General features: G+C 42.2%; 1 protein-coding gene across 1 annotated transcript; it reads left to right on the top strand.

Annotated features, from left to right (window-relative positions):
* The first annotated feature begins 1,333 nt into the window (after positions 1–1,333).
* On the top strand, positions 1,334–24,602 carry LOC309884938 (uncharacterized protein). Its single transcript, XM_082774425.1, has 25 exons — positions 1,334–1,435; positions 2,672–2,770; positions 3,518–3,678; positions 4,546–4,670; positions 6,170–6,299; positions 6,448–6,596; positions 7,203–7,390; positions 8,478–8,588; positions 8,665–8,766; positions 9,941–10,016; positions 10,936–11,063; positions 11,387–11,586; positions 12,548–12,587; positions 16,582–16,608; positions 18,178–18,276; positions 19,085–19,245; positions 20,365–20,489; positions 20,720–20,849; positions 21,413–21,561; positions 22,098–22,285; positions 22,451–22,561; positions 23,139–23,240; positions 23,404–23,479; positions 23,813–23,940; positions 24,275–24,602. Exons 1-25 carry the CDS (start codon positions 1,412–1,414, stop codon positions 24,479–24,481), a joined length of 3,036 nt encoding a protein of 1,011 aa, XP_082630551.1. The 5' UTR covers positions 1,334–1,411; the 3' UTR covers positions 24,482–24,602.
* The last annotated feature ends 426 nt before the right edge of the window (positions 24,603–25,028 follow it).

Raw genomic sequence — 25,028 nt, 5'->3', positions numbered from 1 at the left:
TTTTGAAACAATAAAAGAATCAGTCAATAGCTATGTGATCTGCATTTTCGTACAACGAGAATGTTACACTTGTTGGCATTCAAGAGAAAATACAAAAATGCCAAATCATTCTGGCCACTATCACAAGCCAGAAAAAACAGCATTTGCTGTGCGGTTATATAGGCAATAGTTGGAATTACAGCAGTAACCAAGGTTTTATTATTAACATGCATTTTTTCTCATTTCTTTAGACTCACAGTATTTGCAGAAAAACCCTCTGTAAATAATTGCATTCTGTGTTTTATGAACTAAAAGTACAAGTCCTGAGGATGAGCTTAGGCATTTACTGAGGGCTCCAGCACAACCCCATTGTCACATCTGCCCCCACACCTTGGGGCTGGGGGAAAGTCCCCTGGCCTGACCAAGAGAAAGCAGAAGGCTTTGAAAGCAGGAATAGCGCACAGCATCAAGCACACACGAGAGCCTCTCTTCCAAATGCTATATCTAGCCAGAGCCACGCAGAGTCACAGTTTGGGAGCCTCTTGGGACCAAAGGTGACTTCTCAGTGGCTGCAGCACCAGGTTTGGAGTTGTTCTGTGTCTGTAATGCTCAAAGCCAAAGCAGAGGGATTGAGAGCCCAGCTGCACCGTCCTAACTCACTGAGAGGTATTTACTCCCTTTGCTGACTCTCACGAGGATGCGGATCACACAGTTACTGCCTGCTTCAGCACCGAGCTCTGCTCCAAAAGCCACTACCAGGGCCCAGTTATCAGCTGGAGCCTTTTCACCTCTCCTGGCCAACAAATGCCCTCATAACCACCAGACAAGAAACACCCTTCCTCGGTACAGTCTAGCCAACACATAAAGTCCGAACGGCTGAATTGAGCTTTGAAATTTGCTACTTGTATCTCATGCCTATTGAATAGCTGTGTTTGAGACTTTGTCCATTTTTCATCTAATAAAAGGTATTTACCACACCAGTGTATCTGAAACTGAACACCACATCTTTACTTAATAATAAACACCAGTAGCTAAATGTCTTACCAACTGCGTTTTGGTTTGTGCAGATTATGGCAAAGATACTGCTCGGTTCGTATCACAGAAATAAAGTATTTTACTGTTCCTGAAAACTGTTTAGATTTTTTTTCCTGAGCTGTTCTCTTTTTCCTCTCAGTCCCCCCAGGTGCAAACTTCCTCTGCCTTGAAACTTTCCCCCTGCGGGCTGGACCAGATGCAATTATTTCCTGAAATATTTAATCTGGCAGTGTTAACTTTGGCCAGTCGAAGTAAACGTAAGCGAGTGAAGACACGATAGTAAAAATTTAACCCTGTTCCCTGAAGCCAGAAACCCACTGCAACACCAGCAGGCAGGAGCCAGAAGCCTGGGATGGCACAGACATCGCACGCTGGACAACCAGCCCCGTAGCCAGAGATGACCGGCTTCCTCTCAGACCTGGTAAGTACTTGGTGAGGGATTTACATCTCTGATATTTCTGTCTGCTGTCGGTTGGCAGGCAGAGTTTTTGAAAGGCAGGGAACAGGACGGGATGTTGCCAGCTGTGACCGCAGACAGGGATGTTTACGGGAGCCTGCAGCGTTCATCTTCTGGCTATGGCTGAGCTGAACTCAGAGCTGCTGCCTTGCTCATCAGTGTAACACCTTCAGTTAGCATGATCCTTGTTCAAGAAAGAGCTCCCAGCTTCGGCTCACCACAGTGAGCCTCTCTTCTAGGAAAGAGAATATGGCAGGGCACCTCTGAAGGGCAATTCTTCATTCATTCTCAGCATATTCACTGTCCTGTTGCAAAGGTTGCTGCGGTGCAAATGTAACAGCAGCGCTGATTGTGCATTTTTGGATCTGTAAGCAACCAGAAAAGCATCACAGTGCAATGCCTATTTTCCAAAGCTCCTGGGAAATTAAGATGACTGTGCTGCTTGAGACAGGCAGGGCAGGAGTTCAGAACTGACCGTGGTAATAGCAGCTAGAGAAGAGACCTTCCTCCTGTAGCACAGCTTGAGCAGAATCAGCACAGAATGCACAGCTGTCACAAAACTTGTCTTTGCTGTTCCCTCCTCTCCATGTAGGTAGAAAACATGGATTCTGTCACACTGACAGAAACCTGAGTGGAAAAACATGCTACATGCAACGTTAGTCTGGTTTTCTGCCCATTTTAGACTTGTTTGTTTGTTTAATTTTTAGCTGCTATGGGCAATTTCAGGGGGCTTTGCCACAACCCTCGAATTGAGGGATCCCTGTGCAGGGGCCTGAAGGGCAGCAAGCCCAGCAGCTACTCTCAGTTAACATAGGAAAGATCCTCTGGGTACTTGGGCACTGGGCTTGGGCACTATGGCGGGCAGGGGTCCGAGCTGCAAATAGCCCAGGCACTGCCCAGGTAGCAGAGAGGAAGGTAAGGCCTCCTGCCCCAAAACCACTCTCACATGTATTAGCCCTGGGGTGTGGAACAACCTTCTGCTTGTTACTCTGTTTAACTGATGATCAGGAGGAGAGGGAAAGGTAACGCTGGAGTCTGCATTTCCCCCAGCTGGCTGTAGGGAAGTCCCAGCAGGATGTACCCCTGCAAGTTCCTTGAACAAATGTTTCTAGAGAATGATCGACACGTTTAAGGCACAGACTGGTGTGACTACAAGCCTTTTTAAAACCTTTTTAAAAAGGTTTTGTTCTACCTTTGCAGGTACAGTACCAGGGGCTCTTTCAAATGATCGCTGTCCTGGGGATCGGTGGAACATTCCAAAATGGCTTTCAGGTTTCTACAATCACCTACATGTCTCAGGTAGGTAACAATTCACACAGCACGCTGGTGAATGGTGTCACTGGGTCTGCATTCTTGTCTGAGGATGCTCCTCTGACAGCCAGCAGGGGCTTCATCACTCTGTTCTCCTCTCATGTTTCATTCCCATTACTGTGCTACTGTGTAAAGCAGAACATGTCAAAGTGCTGAAAACAGTAGGAAAGAGAGAGTTGTTGTTTATAGAGCTGTTCCTCAAAGAGGCACCGACAGGTGTGGCATCTGCCCGTAAACTTACAGCACGTGTCTGCTCCCGTGGAACCACTTGGCATGCTTACAGCCCATCCGCAGGGTAGACAAACAGAGCAAGGCAAGTGAAGCATGCTGTAAGAAAATGTCTGCTTCCCTCCACTGACCACAGGTAAAAATGCTGAGGCTTCTTATTTAGTAGAAATCACCTTATGGCAAGTTATTATTATTAAGAGTGTTGTTTGGCAGAGAAAAAACAACACATCCACAGAACTCTACGGGGCAGTTCACATTTTCCTAACCACAGGTCCAGGCCTTGGTTCCTCTGATTTCAGAAGCAACAAAACAAAGAACAAACTCCTCCTGCTGGTAAAATCAACGTAGTGTACGCTACTACACAATGTCTATTAGCTAATGCAAACTTTTAGAGTCTGTATGGAATAGTGGCTTCGGATGAAGCAACAAAATTGTGTTCTAACTGTAATAAAATACATGCAGTGGAGCCATGGTTATTGTTAACGAGAATCCTTTTTTCTGTCTCAGCACGTTAAGGCTTTCATTAATGAAACGTGGCTGGAGCGATACGGCTACCCCATCCACCAGGATAACCTCCTGTTTCTGTGGTCCATCACCGTGTCCATCTTTGGCATAGGAGGTCTCGTGGGATCCTCAGGAAGCAGATACCTCACTGTCAAGTATGGCAAGTATGTATGTTTAAAGAATTTGTCGATCAGGTCTTAACCTAAAGAAATGACAGTTGGCGTTTTTAAATGTGAGATAGATTTTCAGGCTTAGTACTAGCTGTAATACAGCCGGCTTGGCAGTGGTGTCAACAAATTCTGCTACCCTTGTCCTGCAGCACTGCCAGTCCTTTGTGCTGCCGGCCGGTCACACCAGACGCAGTCAGGGAGGCTGGGTTACTACTGGCACGGAGGAAAGGAGCCTCCTGGCTGAAGGCAGAGTGTTTCTTGGAGGTGCTACTCACAACACAGCAGCATCAAGATGCTCCAAAGTGTTACATCAATGTGTTCCGTGGTAGATTTTCAAGTGCAAAAAAGCAAGAAGACTTTTTCTCTGCTACAAAACCCAGAAGCGTTCCCAAACTCCCAGGTCTAGCCATGAGTCCTTGTACACACACCTTTTCCCTTCCTCATCTCCCACTCCCTGGGTTACATGAGAAAGAAACTTCAATGTATGATCCAGAAGGGAGGCAGCATTGGCTGGCAGTCATCTCCTAGAAATGATGGCGCTCGTACATTTGCCAGGGAATCTGGAAAAAGCCTTTTTTTGCAAGGGCCTTTCTCTGCTGACCATACTAAGAACAACCTTGGCTTTAGCGAATTCTCCCTGTTCATATCCTGAGCTAGCTGGATGACAATATAATTCTGTGTACTAGGGACACAGTATCTAGTGTCAACAGGTGGAGGGTCATATTTTGTCCCTGTCCACATACACATAACTTGACAAAACTAGCAAGATAAATTTCACTCAGGACATCCTACGTGCCAAGAGCTTAAATGCCAATTCCCTCCTGATCTACAAAAATTCTTTTGACTTTCTTGCACTTACAGAAAAAAATGTCTCCTGTGCAACAATCTCCTTATGATAACTGCAGCATCTGTCATGGGCTGCAGCAAAATGGCCCGGTCCTTCGAGATGATCCTAATTGGGCGCTTCCTGTGTGGCGTAAGTGCAGGTAGGTGACTGCTCCCACGGGTCAGCACCCTCTCCCAAAATGGCACATCTTTATTCAAAGTATATAACCCTTCACTAAGAAAATAAAATCTTAAAGTCAGTGATCCCTTGTCAGAAGATCATCTATAACAATCGGCAATAAAGAGCCTAATTATTACTAATTCTGCTCATACCAAATGAAATTCAGCTTTGCCACGTGCATGAATATTCAGAGCTGTCAGAAATGTTTTGATACTATTTAAAACTTTTTTTTTTTTCTATTGGAAAAATAGATGCAGTATTACTGTAATCTTGACAAACAGTACTTGAAATTGTATGAGACATGGTTTAAATCTAGAAATCCAGTATTCTCATAAGGCTCCAGAAAACCAGACTGTTTAAAGTCATGGCCATTTCATTTGACTCTGTACATATTTCAGGAATGTTCTACATTGAACCTGTTTTTAAGCTGTAAATCCTTGGGGTTAGTACAAAGAGCTGGGAGTAATCAAGTAAAATCAGTCCTGGTAGGTAGTCCATATACAGAGAAATCATCCTGTGCTAGGACCAGTATGCCTTGTATTTGTCTCCTACACAAAAGGGTGCTCTTCCACTCAGTTTTGGATATTCACAAGAATGCCTATTTTAACTTATTTTATTAGAAATTAATGTCTGTGTTTCAAACAACCAAATTTTGTAAATTGCTTCTCTGACATACAGCCACATTGAAGAACAACAGTCTTTTGAGAATTACTCACTCACAGTGGCCCTGCTATGATCTAAAGCCTGTATCTTGCCTCATGCAAAGACTTAATTTTTGTTAAAGAGGTTGCATATCTCCATCACTTTGCCATCACACTAAGCCAGGAGAAGAAAATGTTGTTTTCAAATCAGATAAGATGGCCTGTGACCATCATATCAGGAAAAACCTCTTGTTCCCAGCTAGATTTCAGAATTTCTGAGTTATTAAGTACTTCACTGATAGCTGGAAACATCAACTCTGCCTGAAGCCAATGTTATAGCTGTACAGTAAAAAAGAAATACTCATGCCTCCCCCCAAATCATGTACAAATCAACGCTGAATATAACACCACTTACTTTAATCTGCTATGGATTGACCATACCAGCTCGTCCATAACATCATGTCAAAAAGGGCTGAGATTATGCAGGCTGATTACATGCAAATTTGATATTACTACAGGGTGTTTAGTTATTCAGCACTTGCATGCTCTATTTCCTCTAAAATCTGCTAAGATTCAAAAGAGACACTGCGATGAGGCAACATCCTTGAGGTGTGCATTTCCTAAGATCAGAAAACTGCACTGTGCAAATAGGGCAGGAACTGAACGGTTTTGCAGAAAGCGTTAGAAAATCTGGTACTGAAAAATCTCACACCTGGGCTGAGATTTGGTGCATGAAGCAGCTATGTTCTGTACTGCTTAATTTTTTACATTCAGTTTTATTTCCCATGGTTATGAATGTCTTCTTGCTTCTCTCCCATAATTCCCTCCTCACCTCAAGGCCTTTGCGTTCCCTTACATCATCAATATGTTGGGGAAGTTTCCCCTAAGAAGCTACGTGGATTTGCAAACTCCACTGCCTCTTTCTTTTGGTCACTGGGAAAAGCCACAGGGCAAATTGCAGGACAAAGGTATAGTACAACTGATTTACCACCCAATTCATACCTGGACCTCCTCTACCTTTTGCTTCTTCCTCTGCTTCTCCATCCACTCCTTTCTCTTCTCAAAAACCAATGCAATGAACTTTTATTCTACACATGTGTGTTTTATCCCCTCCAGGGAGCTGCTGGGCAGTCAGTCCCTGTGGCCCGTGCTGATGGCCTCCTGTGGAATTCCTGCACTGGTCCAGCTGCTCACCCTGCCCTTCTTCCCTGAGTCCCCACCTTATCTTCTCATACACAAAGGAGACCAGGAAGGATGCAAGAAAGGTAACTGAGGGCTTCGGGTTCCTGTTCCGCATTTGGTTTTCAATTGGTTTGTGATGTTTGCTTTCCCCATGCCAAAAAAGTTTCCCCCTGCTCATTTCTAAGGTGACTCTGTGAATATCCACAAAGTATATTTTTGTCGTAGTTCCACTTAGAACATGAAACTACTTCTCCTTACCATTCTGTAATAATAAAACATTTTATATTCAGCTGACACCCCCTGAGCAGTTTAATGATAAATGATAAATAATGATAAATGACACATGGCTGTTTGCACTGCAGGGGCTCCACAAGGCACCACTCAGCTCTGGTTGTTGGCTTTGTACCATGCTTATACCCTGAGAGAAGGTGGAAGGGAGAAAAGCAGACCCATGGGCAGGGAGGGAGTCGTTGTTCACCCCACTAGGTCCCCTGTCAGAACAGGCTCCTCTGTACAAGAGGGTACCAGGGCTCTGGAACGCACCATAGGACATCAGCGCCTCACACCACAGACACAGCCCACGTGTGCTGTTCTGACAGAGATATGCATCACCTCTTAACAAACTCCTCAGTCAACAAACAACAGAGCCGAATTAACATGGCAGGTCTCACTCTCATTCTCCTCCACAGCCATAAGGCAGCTTTGGGGTGAAGGCCATCACCAAGCAGAGATTGATGACATCATGAAAGAGAAGGCAACAATGAAAAACACCAAGATCTTGAGTGTCCTGGAGCTAATGAAAGAACCAGCTTTCCGTTGGCAGCTGTACATGATAATTATTCTTAGTGCCACAGTTCAGCTAAGTGGCATCAGTGCAGTTGAGTGCATTTCCCCCTTAAAGTCTCAAAACATTTGCTGACAACCTTAGAGACATCTCATGGCTCTCAGGAGCTCTCCTCATTTTCCTCAGGTTTCTCAGCCACAGTTTGTTTTCTGCCAACCCTCCTACACAGCAGCAGCAGCAGCATGCAGAGCTTGGCCAGGCTCTGTGTTTGACATCCTTTTGCCCAACTCTTGGTCCTTGCTGGAGTTAACATCCTCTGTTATTATTTAACAGCCATTTTGGACAGCTGCTACAAGGCCCCAGAACCTGCTTCTACAAATGAGCCCACCTTATCTTGGCAAAAACCAGAGCATAATTTTATGTTACTGCTGCCTGCAGCTGCTGCTATTTGGCCCCTGTCCCTCAGCATCCTAAGGAGCACACGTGTTGGGACGGCAGCACACACTCCAACTTTAAAGCTAATCAAGGAGCAGACTCACAGTTCTGGCGGCTTCTGCAGTTCTTCTCCTCTTCCTCAGATCAGAACTTCTCTGGGACCATTTTGAAGCCACAGCTTTGCAATCGTCTGTGTCATTCCTCCACGTGTAGCTTCACGGTGCAGCAACATCTGTGAAGGAAATACATAACTGAGTCTGCCACAGCTTAAACTGGAACCTTTCCTTCTCAGCAAAGTTCCAAATAGAGCAGAGATACTTGAAAAGAAAAGATGTTTGTTCTGCTCCCTCTTGATTCCATAGCCCATGATATTCTTTCTTGGGAAAGAAGGATATACCCTACAGTGATGTTCTTGGATAGGCTCCAGAAATGATGATATACCTGGCTGTTTCTGAAAGCCCCTAAATCAGGTCTATGCAACCTTAATTACATTGCAGCAGCTGGAGGTCCTTTTACCACAGAATTTTATCTTTCATAAAATTAATTAATCAATAATGTTTTACAATGTTTTTGTCTGCCAAAAAAGTGAGTACTACCTAAAAGAGTGCAGAAATCTAGCTTACTCCAAAGCTGAGCCACATCCTCCTCAGCTACTAGCTTGCATCCAGGGCAGTGGCACACAGACATGGCTAAGAAATCATTGCATTCTTGTCTTACAGTTTTATATTTGTTTGTTTTTTCCTAGATTTATTTTTATACTTTTGAAGTCCTCCAGGCAGCTGGCTTTGATGACAGAATGATCTCCTATATGACCCTCTCTGTTGGGCTTTCGGAACTTTTAGCTGCTATGGTCTGTGTAAGTCACATTACTGTGGGAATGGGTCGTAATTTGCTTTTCTAGCACCGACACCAGTGTGATTTCTGTCCCTCAGAGCTCCATCATTGAGCGTCTGGGCAGGAAAACGCTCGTAAGAGGAGGCTATTGCATCATGGGTTCACTGCTAGCTGCCATCACAGTGACTCTCTCCCTACAAGTAAGGAAACTCTTCTGGCAGGTCTCTTTCCAGTATCTGTTCTATTTTAACATCTGCTCAACATGCTACTGAGAAAGAAAAGTGAGGCTTAGAAGTGCCAAATAACATCTGTGTTAACAGCTTACCTCTGGGGCAGATGAAGGGAATAGTCTAAAGATCAAGTTTGTCTGTAGATAGGATTAAACCCTCTCTTAGCCAGCACTCTCTATACTCCTGCCTCCCCAAGTTCACGCGCTCAGCGAGGAGCACAGAAAGCACTGAGATACTAGCTGTGAGTCCTGGTTTCATTGGGCTGCAAGCACCAACCACTGGCCAGCATAAACTAAAAGACAGTCATAGGTAAATGGCCTTTCTCTGCATGCAGCTCTTAACAAGCCAGTGAAAAAAAAAAAAAAAAGAAAAAGAAAACAAACAAACAAGCAAACAAAAACCCACACACACCAAAACAGACTCTTTGCATTGGTTAACTTGAAGTTTAACTGCTGCTGAAGAGACTGGAAATGCACGTATTTGTTCACATACTGCAGAGCAGTTCACCTCTGTAATGCTGTCATTGCTGGAACTTTAGAAACGAGTCTCAGGGGTCACCACCAGCATTGACCCAGGAGCTCTCCCATAGAGACTACTGCAAAATTGCCCTGGAAGCAAGGTGGCAGCAAACTTCCATTTCTGTTTCATTCATGAAGGATCTCAGACACAGGAGAGAGAAATCTTTTCTTAAAACATTTTGTCTTATATCTTCTTGACTAAGATCTAGGAAATTTCCTTTTCAGTAGAATTATTATAGCTATCACCTGTCAAAAGCAAAAAAAAAGATGTGATTTGGCCTTCCTGTATCTCTAAGGATTAGGGGAAGCACTGTGGGGTCAAGGAGGAAAAAGGTCAGGGTGGAAAAGAGCTGTTTGGGCAACCTTTAATTGAAGGCTTCTAAGCTTGACAGCTATTCCCCACCAGCAAATCTGCTTCTCTGCACACCTAACAGAAACCTCAATGCTCCATCCGTGGAAAGAAGTACTCACATTTCTTTGCCTGTTCCCACACACTGGATATTGCTTCTTGAAGTGACAATGTTGGAAAACAATAAGCTTCTATAACCTATTTAACCTGCTAACCTAATTAACAGATTTCACCCAGAACTTGTGTATGGTTTTCTTACTGTGATTTTTTTCCCCAGGATTGGTATTTCTGGATGCCATACTGCAGCCTTTGTCTGATTATCTTGTTTGTAGTTGTCTTTGGAATTGGGCCAGGTAAGAACTTAATTCAAAAGAAATAAAGGAATCAAGTCATGTGAACTAATTCATATGGCTGGGAAAAATACTGCATAATATTGCATAACAGTTAGCATAAGTAAATTCATTTAACCTAACCTTGTAGTCATTTAAACGTTGTTCAGTCACTGGCCAGAAACTTCCGTGTCATCAGGTTTGGGTTTTTCTAATGAGAGACTGAGAGACCAATGAAGGAAGAGAGCAAAAAGAGCTCACCAGAAAACCAGAAAATATAGAACACGAGCTGATGGGTTAAAGATTTCTTAGAAGTACTAAGAAAGAAAGCGAAAAAGAAAAGCAAGAGTTCTTTCAAATTCTGTGTCATATAATATTACTTCTTTTCACAAATGAGCAGCAGTGTAGAGGCCCTCCTTTGGAGGAGCTCTTTTCCTAATGTATGCTACCTACTCCTCTTTAACATAAAAAGCCTATTTTCGAATATTTGCCTTCCCACATGGCAGGTGGAGTTATTTTCCTAACTCAAAGCTGGCAAAGTTCAGTGACTTCAAAACAGAACTGAAATGCCCAGGAAGTGAATCTGGAATGATCACTTATTGTTGATCTAGCAACATCATACTGGGAATTCTGGTATATAAGAATCATTATTCCATACTTTTTTCATGAGAAGATGTCAGATTTTTGCAAGTGTTAAACTGCTAATTCTAGAATCTTCCCAATGAATTTATTTGAATAAATCAATATTTAAATAAAGTGATGTCTAGCTGCTTGTAAGACACCACAAACACTTTCTTTCCTAAACGAGAGCAACATACTCACGACTTTTGAATGCCAGTCCATGACAGCAGCACCTGTTTGCTGACTGTGCAATGGTAACATGCAATCCGAACATCCAAATGAAACACATCGGCAAGTAATTCTTACTCCACTCTCCTTTCAGCTGGTGCCACAATTTCCATCAGGGCTGAAATTTTCCAGATGTCGTGCAGACCACCCGCCTTTGTGATCGGCGCTGTTCTCAACTGGCTGGGCATCTTTGTGATCGGAACAACCTTCCCCTTCATCGTGGTGAGTCGCCGTCCCCGGCACACGGCCCCGCCGCTAGGCTCCAGAGCCAGCCATGGGACAGGAAGGAGAGCAGCAGGAGATGACCGTGGCACTTTAGAGAGGTCTTGGTGTCTGCTCTCCCGAGACCACTTTTGCAAGTGTCAGGCCCAGATTTGCTCAGGAGTCCTATTCAAACTCAAATGCTTGTCAAAGGCCAAAATGCAAAGAATCCCTTATCAACTTCACAGTACCTTAGGACCCAAATACAAAATCTGTCCCAAGGAAGTGACAAGCGAAGAGATTTGCTCATCTTGCTCTCTTTCTTGCTCTGCTCTTCCCTGCAGGAAAGACTCAAGCAATTCTGTTTCCTCATCTTCATGGGGGTACTTTTCACTTCAGGGACAATTGTTCACCTGTTCCTTCCAGAAACAAAAGGGAAGTCAATTGTGGAAATCACAGAAGAATTTAATAAGCTAAACTTTAAGAAGAAGTGTGTTCCAGCAACTCCAAACCATGTCATGGAGGATTACACCTACTGCACCAGGCTTTGACTGCCCAGCAGGAGGAGTCAGGCTTTCTTACAAGGAAGAAAGAAGACATTCATCATTTTCTGACTAGCAAGCTGGTCCAAATGGGCTGTCAGCTTTCAATCTGTCTCCTACAAGGTTTTCCTCTTGCCAAAATATCACATTTCAAAAGCACTCCGCTCCGGCAGCTTAGAGAAGGGGTGATGGCTGATATTAGCAGGATAGACTTGGGTGACTCAAGAGCATCTTGGCTTAACCTGCTGATGTATAAATCTCTTTTATAACAGAGCAATTAATACATGCTGAAAGTACATGCAGAATTTGTAAATACGCTGCTGAACACACAAAAAGGGAAGACCAATGATCTCCTGTCTCTCTCTGATTTATGAGTGTTCCTGAAACGGGAATAGTAAAGTTCTTGGCTTGCTACCTCTGGCTAGATTTCAGTCCATGACAGATTAAAGAATAAAAATAATGGAATAGGAGAGAAATTCTTTGTTTCTTTAGACTCAACTGAATAATCAAACCTTCCCAGGTTCCCATGCTTAAATGCCATGTTTTTCTTCTGTTGTCAGACTTTCAGTCTAGTTTGTTTGTTTGTTTCATTCTTCAATCCTTTTGGAATGAAGTTTTTCATATCAGCAGCCCTCCTTGGCTTGGCTTAACCTTAATATAATTATTTTTGCTTAAAGAAAAAAAAAATCAATCATTTGATTCTAAGCTCAGAATTGTTCATGAAAAAGTATGGGTAAAAATTTGCTATTCAACTCTTCTCTGGGCTTGTTTCAGTGGCAATACAGCTAACGAAGTCATGGATGGAACCCAGTTGCCAGAAAAGACAGGCACCTGGAGTCATTTTGGGCACTCTCTGCTATCTTGTCCATCAGCATCATCACCTCTGAGCTCCCACAGTTACCTTGTGGGCAGCAGTTTAGCTGCTGCTTTCCGCAGTTGCTCTGTGTGACTTTTGGCACACAGTTTACCTCAGCAGAACCACCCCAGGCTGGAACTCCTGGCAGTAAAAGAGTATCTGTGGTTTTACAGTTTCTGTTAAAAACAGCTGTAAATACCTTGCTGTATGTACAGCAGGCAGTCAGCAAAAGCTAAGATATTGTCCAGCTCTTGGGTGTGTGCAAGGCTCCTCTCTGGGGTATATTTCTGTACTGTGACTCGGAAGCAATCACACAGCCTCCTATTTCAGGGATGTGCAATCAGCACAGACTCTTCCGTTATTGTTCTATGCAAGCGTAGATACTGACAGCTGGAGGGATGACTGGAAATGTTATATTCCTTGAATATTTTGTCAGACTCATACAGCTAAGTAAGTTTTACAGTAACAGTGAGAACTGTAACTCATAACATGCAAGGCATTCATTTAAGCATTTCCAACAATAATTTATGATTAATGACAGTCTCGTAGGAATTTTGCCAATTTTTTCAAGAAGGCAGTCTGCAAAGAGAAAAGGAGACAAAATGACAGAGTATGTTAAATGTATCATATGCATGTTTTCTAACTTCCAAATTTAGTGTCATATGCCATTCCCAATGATCACTGTTGCAAGAACAGATGCAATGTCAGTTCCCACATTGATCTATAACCAACATCTGGGCTTCAGTTCACTTACTGCAGGTCTTCAAACTGTGGAAGATGTTCAAGGCCATATGAGTTGAGTTCCTAATTCTTCTTCCTTCTGTATATAGTTAAAGATCAAGAGAGTTTGTGAGCCTTATAGGCCACAATCTTATAAAGTACTGCAAGGATTAATTTCACAAGAGACATTTTTTGAAATATGCAAGCTCATGGGATTTTCTTTTTTTTTTTTTTTTTTTTTTTCCAGAAATTGTCTAATTTTCTGCACATTTTCCTCTATTAATGGGAAGCTCACACAATCCTAGTAGCAAAGCAATACTATAAGCAAGAACGTGAAAAAGGTTAAGGTTTACAGTGGTGCAAAATATACCAATTAAAATCTAAACACACTAGCCTTACATAGTAGAGAAAGTGTTTGCATCTCTGATATTGCTTTGACTGGCATATTTACTTCAACTAAGATGACACTATTCAAAATATGAATTCAATTGTTCATTTTAACTGTTGCTTATTTTTCATTGGAAATGTTAAACATAATAAAAATGGCAGATGAACTTATAATAAGACTTCTGGCCTCCACAAGTGTTTCTTCCGCAACAGCAGGATGACCCTCAGGAACAGCTGACTAGAAAAGTTACAGGCATACACATCCTTCCATGACTGGGATTTTTCATTACTTCTGTCTTTCATATTGAGTGAAGTTTAAGACCTCTCACTAAAAGATAATCTTTGAAACATAGACAGTCCATAAACTCAGAAAAGTCCCCAAATTTTCACAGTGTTCTATATATGTAACAACATAATCAAAAACTACCAGTCATTTGGAGATGACAATATAGAAAGGAAATCTTTCCTTGTAGGAAGGAAACCTCAACTTTTGCAAAACAGAATTCTCTTTTCCTAACCAATCATTCTGAAGAAAGTCCTTCATTCCCTTACCACAATACCTGACTTCTTTGGAAATATAAGCAGAGTGGCACCGTGTAGCATTGCTGGAGTGACTCTCTGGTGAGCCACTTCTCTGATCTCAGTTATTCATTAGAGGCTGTTAGGAAAGCCTTCTCCATCAGCTCCTCAGCAGGAAGCGAGCAGATGCCCTATGGAACATTAATGTGACAACGAAGTGGAACAGCTGTTTGGAGCACAGGTCAACATTCGTCTGTGCTCAGTGGAGCAAGAACTGTATTCCGGTAACAGCCTGGTGGAGGGATGAAAAAGCAAAAATGTATGGTTCAAATGCACAGAGCTGGAGTATCTGCAATACTTGATTGCACACAACATAACGACTAGTTACATTGGCACCCCTGCTTACTCGTTTCAGTCTTAGCAATCTAGGCTTTCTTTCATGTTTTTGTGTCAGCAAGAATAAAAGTTGTCAAAAGCCTTCTAACAGTATCCCAGAGTCATCTGAGAAGGACCTACGGCATATCAGTGATACTTCAGAGAACTGTGTGAGGCCCATCCAGAAAGTCAGAGCACAGTCTGCGCTCCGGGAGGTGGCAGGCACGGAGGTCACTGCTGAGAAGCTTCAGGAGCACGACACACACTGTTTCTTTCAGAGACATCAGCTGATAGGTAAGGCACGTCTCAAATACTGCCTGTAACTGAGGTAGATATAAACACTTTAAAACTGGATCAGAGAACTGCTATTAGATAGACACACACACATACACACAGACACAATTCGGTTAGTTGGACTATATTAAGGAAGGCTTAGGATAGCTTTGCATATGTGTCTCAAATGGCCAGAAGGTTGCAAGATAAATAACTAAATGGCCTGATGATCTCCTGTTCCAATCACAATATGACTGAAGGATATCTGTAAGAACCTAGTTAGCAGTAATTATGAAACTGCACATGTAATGAAGGGTGCGTCAGCACAGCGTAAGCTGTATGAGCACCGAAGCAGTACAGTACCTAACCAACGTAAATGAAGAAGTGCATTACAGGAGAAAAACTATTAACCTGCCCAAAGTGGGAGTCCTAAAATTAAAGTACAAAAGTAAAGACAAAAAGTCACAGTATGTATAATGCAAAATAAGTAGAAATAGGGGAAAGAGAACATAAGAAAACTAGTCTAACAGCAGTGTTTGAGAAGGAATGTCCCAGGCTGGCAGCTACTTACCATTGCCTGCTTGTGTCTTCCCCCTGTGCCACCTAAACAAGGCCGGTACTAGAATTAGCATGGCATGTCTGTCCCTTGGTAGATGCACTGTATGTTGTTTCAACTTTACATGACTTTATGGAAAAAGAAATTAATTCTTAGCATCAAAGGGATGATCTCACTCATTTTCTAACATGGACTTCTCTGCTGGAGAAGCCAACCTGGAATTAAAAAAAAAGCACATGAACTCTCAGCTCACAACAAAAACAAAGTCAACTTCTTTATGAGGACCACACAGAGATGGGACAAATGGCCAGGTGGCACTACATGCTACATCTCAGGCATTAACCAGAGAATTTGTGAATATTCTTTGCCGGTGATGTATTTTCTATTATGACTACTTGCATCCAACAAGCCTTTTCTGATTTCTTCATCTTCTTTAACTGAATCACAGAATCACAGAATTTCTAGGTTGGAAGAGACCTCAAGATCATCGAGTCCAACCTCTGACCTAACGCTAACAGTCCCCACTAAACCATATCCCTAAGCTCTACATCTAAACGTCTTTTAAAGACTTCCAGGGATGGTGACTCCACCACTTCCCTGGGCAGCCTGAAGTGTAAAGGGTAAATGATATCTGAGCCATTTACCAATTTAATACATGCAAAACCCTCTTAACCATTAAATAAATCAAATTAAAGCCTGCAGATGTTCTATCTGAAGTAAGAGACAGCACTCCAACTATGCAGGTTACAAGACTGATGTTGAATCTTCCTCTCCCAGCAAAGGAAAATAGGCTACTCCTAAATATTTATCTGCTCAGGCCTGCTGTGCTGCTGTAGAAGTGTTAAGCTCTTTCCCACTATATGCCAAAGTCCTATAGTTCACTGTCGGAGCCACATCTAAAATTCCCAATAACACTGCCTCTCCATTTCTCAGCTTATACTGAAAAATAAGCAAGTTAAAACTATTGGAATTCTGATTAAAATCTACGTCTCTGCTCCTGATATAATAAATATTTCAGCCAATGGTTACATCTAGCACAAGATGGAATTCACAAAATGTATGGGTTCCTTGAATGGGAGATTGTCTTGGTTACTTGGACAAGACATAACCATTGGTTGAAATATTTAATCCAGCAATTCTAAACTTTGTACAACAGCTGAAATATGTGTAATTAACTCAAAAACCTTTCAAGTAAACTTTAACTTCAGTAACATGCGACTAGTTCACTGACGTTGCTAATTGCATAATGTGAGCTTTTGCTTCTTTTGGCAGGTACTAGTCAGTAAGCAACAGGAATCAGCTCTTTCGTAGGAGATGGCTACCTTCTTCTCTGACCTGGTGAGTAGCTGGTCACTTTTTCTCATGTTCTGGACTTTTAAAAAACAAAATTAACATAATACTAAATATCTAGATTGCTTAAAGATTGTGAGCTGTTTGGGGACAGAGGCCATCCTTCTCTTCTGTGTTTAAACATCACCAAGAGGAATGGGGCTTGGGGCTATGAAAAGGTCTTTATCTTGCAAAAGGATAAAATGAAAAATAGCAAAAGTCTTTACAGTTCCACCACTGACAATGCTATTGTACTTTGCCTTCTGAATTAGTGAAAATAATGATAACTAGTAGGTTCTCTTATTATTTTCTGTGGCTATTTCTAAAGTAATGAATGGATTAACTGTTCTCCAAAAGGCTATGAAATACATGACAAGCTTTAAAAGAAATGAGCCTCCTCATTTCATCCACCCAATTACTATCATCCATCAAGAGCTACCATAGTCTGAAACAGGGAAGAAATGATACTAAGCATTTCTCACTCTAATTTTCAACTGCCATCAGAAGCTATTTTGCTTGCCTTTGTAAGTATTAAAATTGCCAATTTCTAAGCCTATTGCAAAAAATAAATAGGAGGAGGGAGGTGAGATAACTTGCCGATTAGCAAATCCATTGAATCTGAGACAGCATTTTGAAGGAAATTTAGAATCTTCTGGTCCATTAGCTTCTTGGTTCTTGTCATTGATAACCTGGGAAATCCAGCTGTGGGCCAATTAAGTAATAAGGCCTTGAAAGGTGGACCTAAGAGCCAGAAAAAGGGAAGTTCTTCTACATGCCTTCCAATCCAGCATTAGTCACATGTGCTTTACTTTGTTCCTGTCTGATTGCATTTTCTACCAGCTTCTCATCATCCATGCACTGGTCTCCAAAACACTGTGAGCTCCTGAAGCTCGTGTCTGATGTGAAAACAGCACGGAGTGCAGTGTCCTCTATGCAGAGATGGTGCCACTGTCCTGGGTCTGTGATGTGCTGAGTAAAAAAAGGAAGGGCAACAAAACCTCAGGGACCCTGCACAGCTCCTGATGGGGCTAAAATAACAGTTGGCCTAGGTTCGGTCTGCGAGGTACAGTCTAAGCTGTTGGAGGATAACTCCACCAAGACTTGCAGGCGCTTGGAAGCTGGACAGAAGCCCGGTAGTATCACCTACCTCAGAAAGGTCTAAGTAGTTACGTGTTATGCTTTTTCTTATTTACAGGTAAATTATTTCATTCATCAAAGCAGCCAGCCTATCTCAGTCCCTAAATCTTGACCAAGGCAATTATAGACAGAAAGTATCTCCCAAGCCTCAGACACCCAACCCTTCAATACACAAGCATCTATTTTCAGGTTAAATATGTAGAAAAAGGAAAATATTTAGAAATAAGTGAAATCACAAATCAAAGTCAGGAAGAGTTTCATGTTAGTGCAATTACAGGGGCTATTCCAAATTATTATATTCTCTTTTTAGCTCATGCCTCTCTGAAAGAGGTGAGTATTAAAAGGATCTGTTCTTTATCATGCTTGAAGATACAACACAGGCAGAAACAAAAGCAGTGCATTAACGTGAAATTGATTGAGCTTTTTGTTTTCACTTTGCAGGTTCAGTTCCAAGGACTATTTCAAATGATTCTAGTGCTGGGAATTGGTGGTAGTTTCCCATACGGATTCCATATTTCTGTCATCAACTATCCTTCTGTGGTAAGTAGCTGTCTTCCTGAGGCTGAAATCCCCAAATGGAGAGCCTGAGCTCAAAACATCTGATATATTAAAGTTTCAGCTTCTGTTATAAAAGTTTCTTACTTTAATACTTGTGGAGAATTCTAGGTTCAAATTATTAAAATATAGGTCATAACTGGAAGAACATTAGCTAAAACTGCACTGGTCATTCCCCCAAGATATCATACTTTCTAAGCCAATTTTGAGGTTATGGGGTCTTGCTTTCTGGTGTTTCAGTCTGTCTGGCCTGCCTTACACGTGAGCCCTTCTCCTGTATGCTACTTACTGGCAAAACATGGCCAAATACATGGACATCAAAGTCACAGCTCTATGCTTTCACTAGTATGACTGATTCCAGGTGTAAATACAAGATGTCTCATTGCTAGAGCCCCTAAGTGAGAGAGGCATCTTGAATTAACCTCTCTGAATTTGATTTGTGATTTTAGTTCTCCTTCCTCAGCACTTTTTCTTTTGATTTAATTGTAAAAGATGAGCCACTCTGCTAATACACTTCCAAAGCCTTCCTACGATTCCTGAATTTCATCAAATATGACTTTTTAAAACAGGGGGAAGAATGCTAAAAGCACAATTTTTGTCTTTCGAGTTTACTGACTGACACTAATTTGAAGATTTTGCGATGTGATCTCAGCTAACCTATTTTCCCAAGGAAGTTAGTCTCAGAAGAAGTCCAGTATTAGAACCAAAGGCTAGAACTGAAGTACAACAGCCAAAGAATATGAAGGAATCTGACACCACCCACTATCCAGTCAAACACCATTTTATTTTTCAGCACATCAGGAAGTTTATTAATGAAACCTGGATAGAGCGCCATGGCTCTCCCCTCCATCCTGAGACAATCATGCTGCTGTGGTCCTTCATTGTGTCTGTTTATGGGATAGGAGGGTTCCTGGGGAGCCTCTGCTGTGGTTACCTGACTACAAAATACAGAAAGTAAGTGTTTCTTGCTCAATAATCAGAGTACATGAAGTATAGAGAAATATCAAAGTGAATGAGCAAACCTTTTCTTCTTGCTTAAAGCAGCTTGATTGCAGACTAAACTGATTTTCTGTGCCAGCACATCCATCAGTCCCAAACTCTCTTTCCCTATGGCTGGAGAAAGGATTCCTCCCCAGTCTGGTTTGTTCTCAGTGCCTGTGTGTAACACCACTAATTTCATTTGCAGAGAAATTGGCAAACTTATCTGCTTGGTGTGACCCACTTAAAGATCTGCTCCACAACCCACTGGTCCAGAGGCCCCTCATATGGGTCTCAACAAACCATCTTAGCCTGCCTGCAATTGTGTTCTTTCCTATCAGGTAAGTGCCCCCAAGAAATTTCTTGTGGGACACTGCCTCATCCCACACTCCGAGGGTCTCTCCCAAGACTGAAAACAAAATCACGTTCTTCTCCCACGGGTTATTCAGCATGTGATAACCAATTGCTGAATCAGTGTCTTCTAAAGAGAGGACCTCTGTGAGTTCTTAATGCGTGCAAGAGGACCCTTGTCTAGCAAGCATCACAGCAAAACAACTGAGTGCAAAAGACTGATTTGAGCCTGAGACATCGTGGTCATGACCACAGCAGCCCATGGTTTACACAGAGAGTCATGCCTCTGAATAATGCTTTCTGCCATCTCTCATCACCTCTGGCCACATGATTTGGCCAATAGTGCCTTTAATACGAGCCATTCGAAAATGGGAGCCATAAACTCAGATTGTTTCCGGGGATCAATCTGATGTTTTATGAGGAGTTCCAGTCATTTAAAAGCCCTGGTGACAACCTGGGCCAGTTCTTTCATCTCTTTCCCACTTGGACCATGGAAATGCTGACCAAGTGTTGTGACTGTTTAAAATCTAAGCTAAGAAATATTCACAAAATCAAACACAAAGGATCCCAACATTTTAAAGAACCACTTTTGCTATTCAAAGTCAAAATTGCTTCAGCCATTCCTCAAAAAAAGTAAGAATGGTTGTACCATGCTTCTTGTCACAGCAAAATTAGTCCAAAGAGTACAAGAGATTCTCATTTCACCCTAAATTCTCGTGTTTCGGGTTTGTTTGTTTGTTTCAGAAAAAAGTGTCAGATGTTCACCAACCTGATCATGCTGGTAGCTGCACTTCTCATGGCCTTCAGTAAAACAGCCAAGTCCTTTGAGATGATCCTGGCTGGACGCTTTCTCTATGGTGTTGGTACAGGTATGCACTCATGACCCTGTGGAGGGTGAGCATCCTTGCTGTCCCTGATTGTCTCTACTGGTATTGCCATTCTTGGATAATGATTTTAACGTACCCAGAAAATATAACAGGCCTTTTGGAAGAAATTTTAATCCAAATAACAGAGTGGAAACAGTGGAAGAAAGGATGGAATCAGAAAGTTTAGCTTTCCTCAGCATTTTAATAGTCATTTGTCCTCTTCCATCTTAAAGGTTTTTCTCTCAATATACATCCTCAGTATGTAGGAGAGATTTCACCCAAGAAGCTGCGCGGATTTACGAACTCCACAGTTGCTGTTTTTCTGACACTGGGAAAACTCACAGGACAGGTTGTTGGACTAAGGTAAATTCTCCAATCTTTCTATCAGATTACACTAAAAGTAGTGGCAATCTTTCTGCATCCCCATGCTCTCACCTATTCAGTGTCTGAGAAACCTTTCCTGCTTCCTGAGAACAGGCCTTATCTTATGCCAGAAGAAAAATTTTGATCAAATTTGAGGCAGACATTGTTTTAAATATAGGAGAAAGAATTTCCTGTTTTCTTCTTCCATCTACTCTCTTTCTACTAGGGGGCTTCTTAGAAATTTACTATATTTACATGAAAAGTCTTAGCAAGATGTTTTGGTCCTGTTGTCTAACAATGGTCAAATCAGTCTCATCAGCTCTTTAGACATCATGTTGGATCCTAATGATCTTTAGAAAGTATTTCAAGATGCCAAAAGAAATTCTTTAAAATTGACATAAGTAAAATAGCCACGTTCGTGAAATTTGCCAAATCATCCATTCAGGTGTTTGCTCCACTGCACCCTTAGGTGGAATTTGAGCAATCCTCACCACTCAGAAAAAAAGTTCCTGAACATTCATTCCATTATTTCAGCATAATTTTGTTTCACATACACTTTCCAGGGAGATTTTAGGAAGCGAAGCTTTGTGGCCCTGGTTGTTAGCATCTAGTGGACTTTCAGCATTGGTTCAACTGGTTACTCTCCCATTTTTCCCTGATTCACCATCTTACCTCCTGATCCAGAAGGGTAATGAGGAAGCCTTCAGGAAAGGTAGAGTGTCTAATTTGCCACCTCATTCACTTCACTTCACATGTTAGAGTGCCAAGAAGTGTAGAAGTCAAGAAAGCAGGGCAGAGCTGGACAGCAAAGTGCTAACTTCTAAATGAAACAGTTAAGGTACCTAAAGCAATACACCTGTGTTAACCTGGAAGCTCACTCATACTAAGTTAATCAGTCAAGAAAAGAAACATATATAACACCATGACTAGTATGTCTCACTTTGCTGGTAATATTTCTTTGGAGGAAATGGTTCAGGCAGTTCATTCATTACTAAATAGAACTAACCTAGAAGTTTACTTTGTGTACAATTAAGCCAACTCAACAGTTGAAAGACACTATAGTGACAACCAGAGAGACAAAACTCTTCCACTCGCCTGCTGGCCTAGCACCAACCAGATGACAGAGGCAGCTAACAAAACCACCACCACCACCCACACCAACGGCTAGGCAGACTGAAGGATTTCATGCACTCACTCCTGATGAGCTGTTCTGGTAGCATAATGCCCTCCCCTCTCTCTCCCCAACAGCCATTAGGAAGCTCTGGGGGGAAGGAGACCATCAAGCAGAAATTGATGACATTATGAAGGAGAAGGCTGCAGTGACAAGCACCAAAACCCTGCGCGTCCTCGAAGTCATAAAAGAGCGGTCTCTGCGCTGGCAGCTTTACATCCTGGTGACTGTCATGACCACCCTGCAGCTCTGTGGAATCAATGCAGTTGAGTGCTCTCTATCCGTAGAACAAGAGCCACCAGGCAGCATTGCAAAACCCTCTGAGTTGCTGTTTGTTCCACCAGCTTAGAATGAGAGACTCAGTATAATTTAGATTGGGTGTGACCTTTGGAGGTGGTCTTTTTTCACAATTTCCTCTGCCTTTTTTCAGATATACTTCTATTCTTTCGAAGTATTCCATACAGCCAAGTTTGAAGAGTACCTTATCCCATACGTGTCCCTGGGTGTTGGGTTGTGCGAATGCTTATCTTCTATCTTGTGTGTAAGTCTTTTCAGACTGGAGTTTGAAGGAAAAATTTAATGTGGTCAAACAATTGTACTTTTCCTTTCTTATAACTGGGCTCGGGGAAGATTTGCACAATCTAAAACAAATCTTCCTGCTTCTATAAACCATATGCAGGATGAAAGGCAGCTCTTCTCCCACAGTATTTGCATGACTGGATGTCTTTAGACTTATTTTTATTCTGATAAAATATTTTTTCATTCTGTTTCAAACAACTCCTTGAGTAACTGCTATGTGAGAAGACAAGCAGATCCAAAGAGTTGGGGGCATGGCTCCAAGGGAACAGGAGCCTAGATGAGCTGCATCAGCTGATGGTCAGGATTAGATGTGTGTATGTGTGCATGCACAATTTGACATATACCAGCACGCAAGAAAGGGAAGTGTCTAAAGACAGCCAAAGGAAGACTAATAAATACAGCTTTGAAGCTAAGAAAATTTGCTAGGAGTTAAGAGTCTCTCAGATGGCACAGATTTCTGACTATTATTCAGATAAGGCTTATGAGAACACAGGGGAAAGGCAGGAACTTTGTCATTTGACACGTTTTCTCTTTTTCAGAGCACCCTTATAGAGCGATTTGGGAGGAAGGTGCTGCTGTGGGGAGGATACACGCTGATGTGCTCGGTGCTAGCACTCCTCACCATGACCCTGTCGCTGCAGGTAACAAGGCAGCAGCCTTCTGGCTGCTCACCCAGCACCAGTCCCCTTCCTGGTCCTACCTCACAGAACATGTACAAAAACTCAAGTCAGTGGCAGAAAATAGAGAGCTCTGCTATTCTGTCATGTACCTAACAGCTTGGTATCACTGCTTTTTCACCTTTAGCATCAGTTCTTCTGGCTGCACTACTTCAGTGTTATCTTGATCTTCCTCTTCGTTTTCTTCTATGGAATCGGACCATGTGAGTACGAGAGGGAATTTTTGTATCATGTTGGCTGGCAGCACAGCTGGCAGAGGAAGAACAGAGCAGTCCCATGAAAAAAAAAAAATCTAGAAAATAAGGAGGAAAAGGCAGATAGGTGCAAGAGGGAAATAAGGAGGAAAAGGCAGATAGGTGCAAGTGGGGAGAAGGTCTTTCAGCCTCATAGCAGAAGCCACCGGCCAGCAGGCCACCTCTGCTGCCTGTCTGTCATTTCCTACCACTGCCACCGTAAGGATCTTTGGCAGGAGCAAGGTGTGCTGTGGAACTGAGGAAACAAGAATACCTTGTCCGTGTTTTGCTTTTCTTTTTCAGCTGGAGCCACTGTATCTATCATGGTTGAAATCTTCAGCCAGTCATACAGACCATCAGCCTTTCTGATTGTTGGCTGCATCAACTGGATGGGGCTGTTTGTACTTGGGATGATTTTTCCATTGATTGTTGTAAGTGACTCTGACTGGATCCCTCCCTCCAGGCTAATCTCCTTCCGAAAGCTGACAGGGAGCTAAATAATAGCAATAAATTGCAAAGACATGCAAGCTTAGAGCTCTGTCCGAACACCAGGGCTGCTCAAGAGTACCCCAGGCCTGCCAGAGATGCAGCAGTTGGACTCAGATCAAACATGGCCAGTGGAAATTCTTGGTTTAATACTTGCCCTGGCTTGTGTATTGAGCAAACCTTTGAATTTTCATTACTAAGACACAGACCTGCACCTAAGGGCAAAGAAATAGAAATGAGATTCTTATTTTCCTTCCCGTCTCTCTCATTTGCTTGCAGGATAACCTTGGTCCCTTCTGCTTCCTTATCTTTTTGGGAATCCTTGTTTTATCAGCAATTTTCATCTACCTGTACCTTCCTGAGACCAAGGGAAAGTCAATCATGGAAATAAAAGCAGAGTTCAACAAGCTGAATTTTGGAAAAAAAGAAATCTCAGTGACAGAAAATAACTTTCCTAAGGAAGAGTTGTTCTGCACCAAACTCTGAATGTCCGGAGGAGAAATTTGCATCTCTTAGAAAAGACAGGAAACAATGTTGGAATAGAACTAAAAAAGAAACATTAAAAACAGACTCTGAGCACTTCTGTGTCTTCTCTTTGTTTTTTAAATACAGATATGAAATTCATTATGCTGGAGATTTATTTCTTGCTGATCTCTAAACATTTTAACAGGAAATTTTGTCAGTCAGCTTTAAAATCTACTGGATGCAAATAGATTTTTTTCCTAAATAAATACATCTTTTATCTTAGTGTACTTTGTGAAGTTGTAAAACATTTTGTTAATGATCCATAGGGCCCAATCCACCCTGAGACCATATGTAAAGGCTGCCTCTTGACTCTGGATCCACAGCCCTGGGTCTCAGCTGCTCTCCCTTGCTCCCTGGAGCCCTGTCTGACACCACAGATACCTGAACAAGGAGTTTGTTACTGAACTTGCCTGAGTGAGACCTCACTAGTTCTGAGCACCTCAAAATCAGGATACTGCCAGCAAATAGTTCAGAGAAGGGCATTTAGAAGTATGTAAGACCAAGCAGA

This window comes from Aythya marila, assembly GCF_965140915.1.
Source record: "Aythya marila genome assembly, chromosome: 17".
In the NCBI taxonomy this organism is placed as follows: domain Eukaryota; kingdom Metazoa; phylum Chordata; class Aves; order Anseriformes; family Anatidae; genus Aythya; species Aythya marila.
This window is presented reverse-complemented; position numbering and strand designations above follow the sequence as displayed.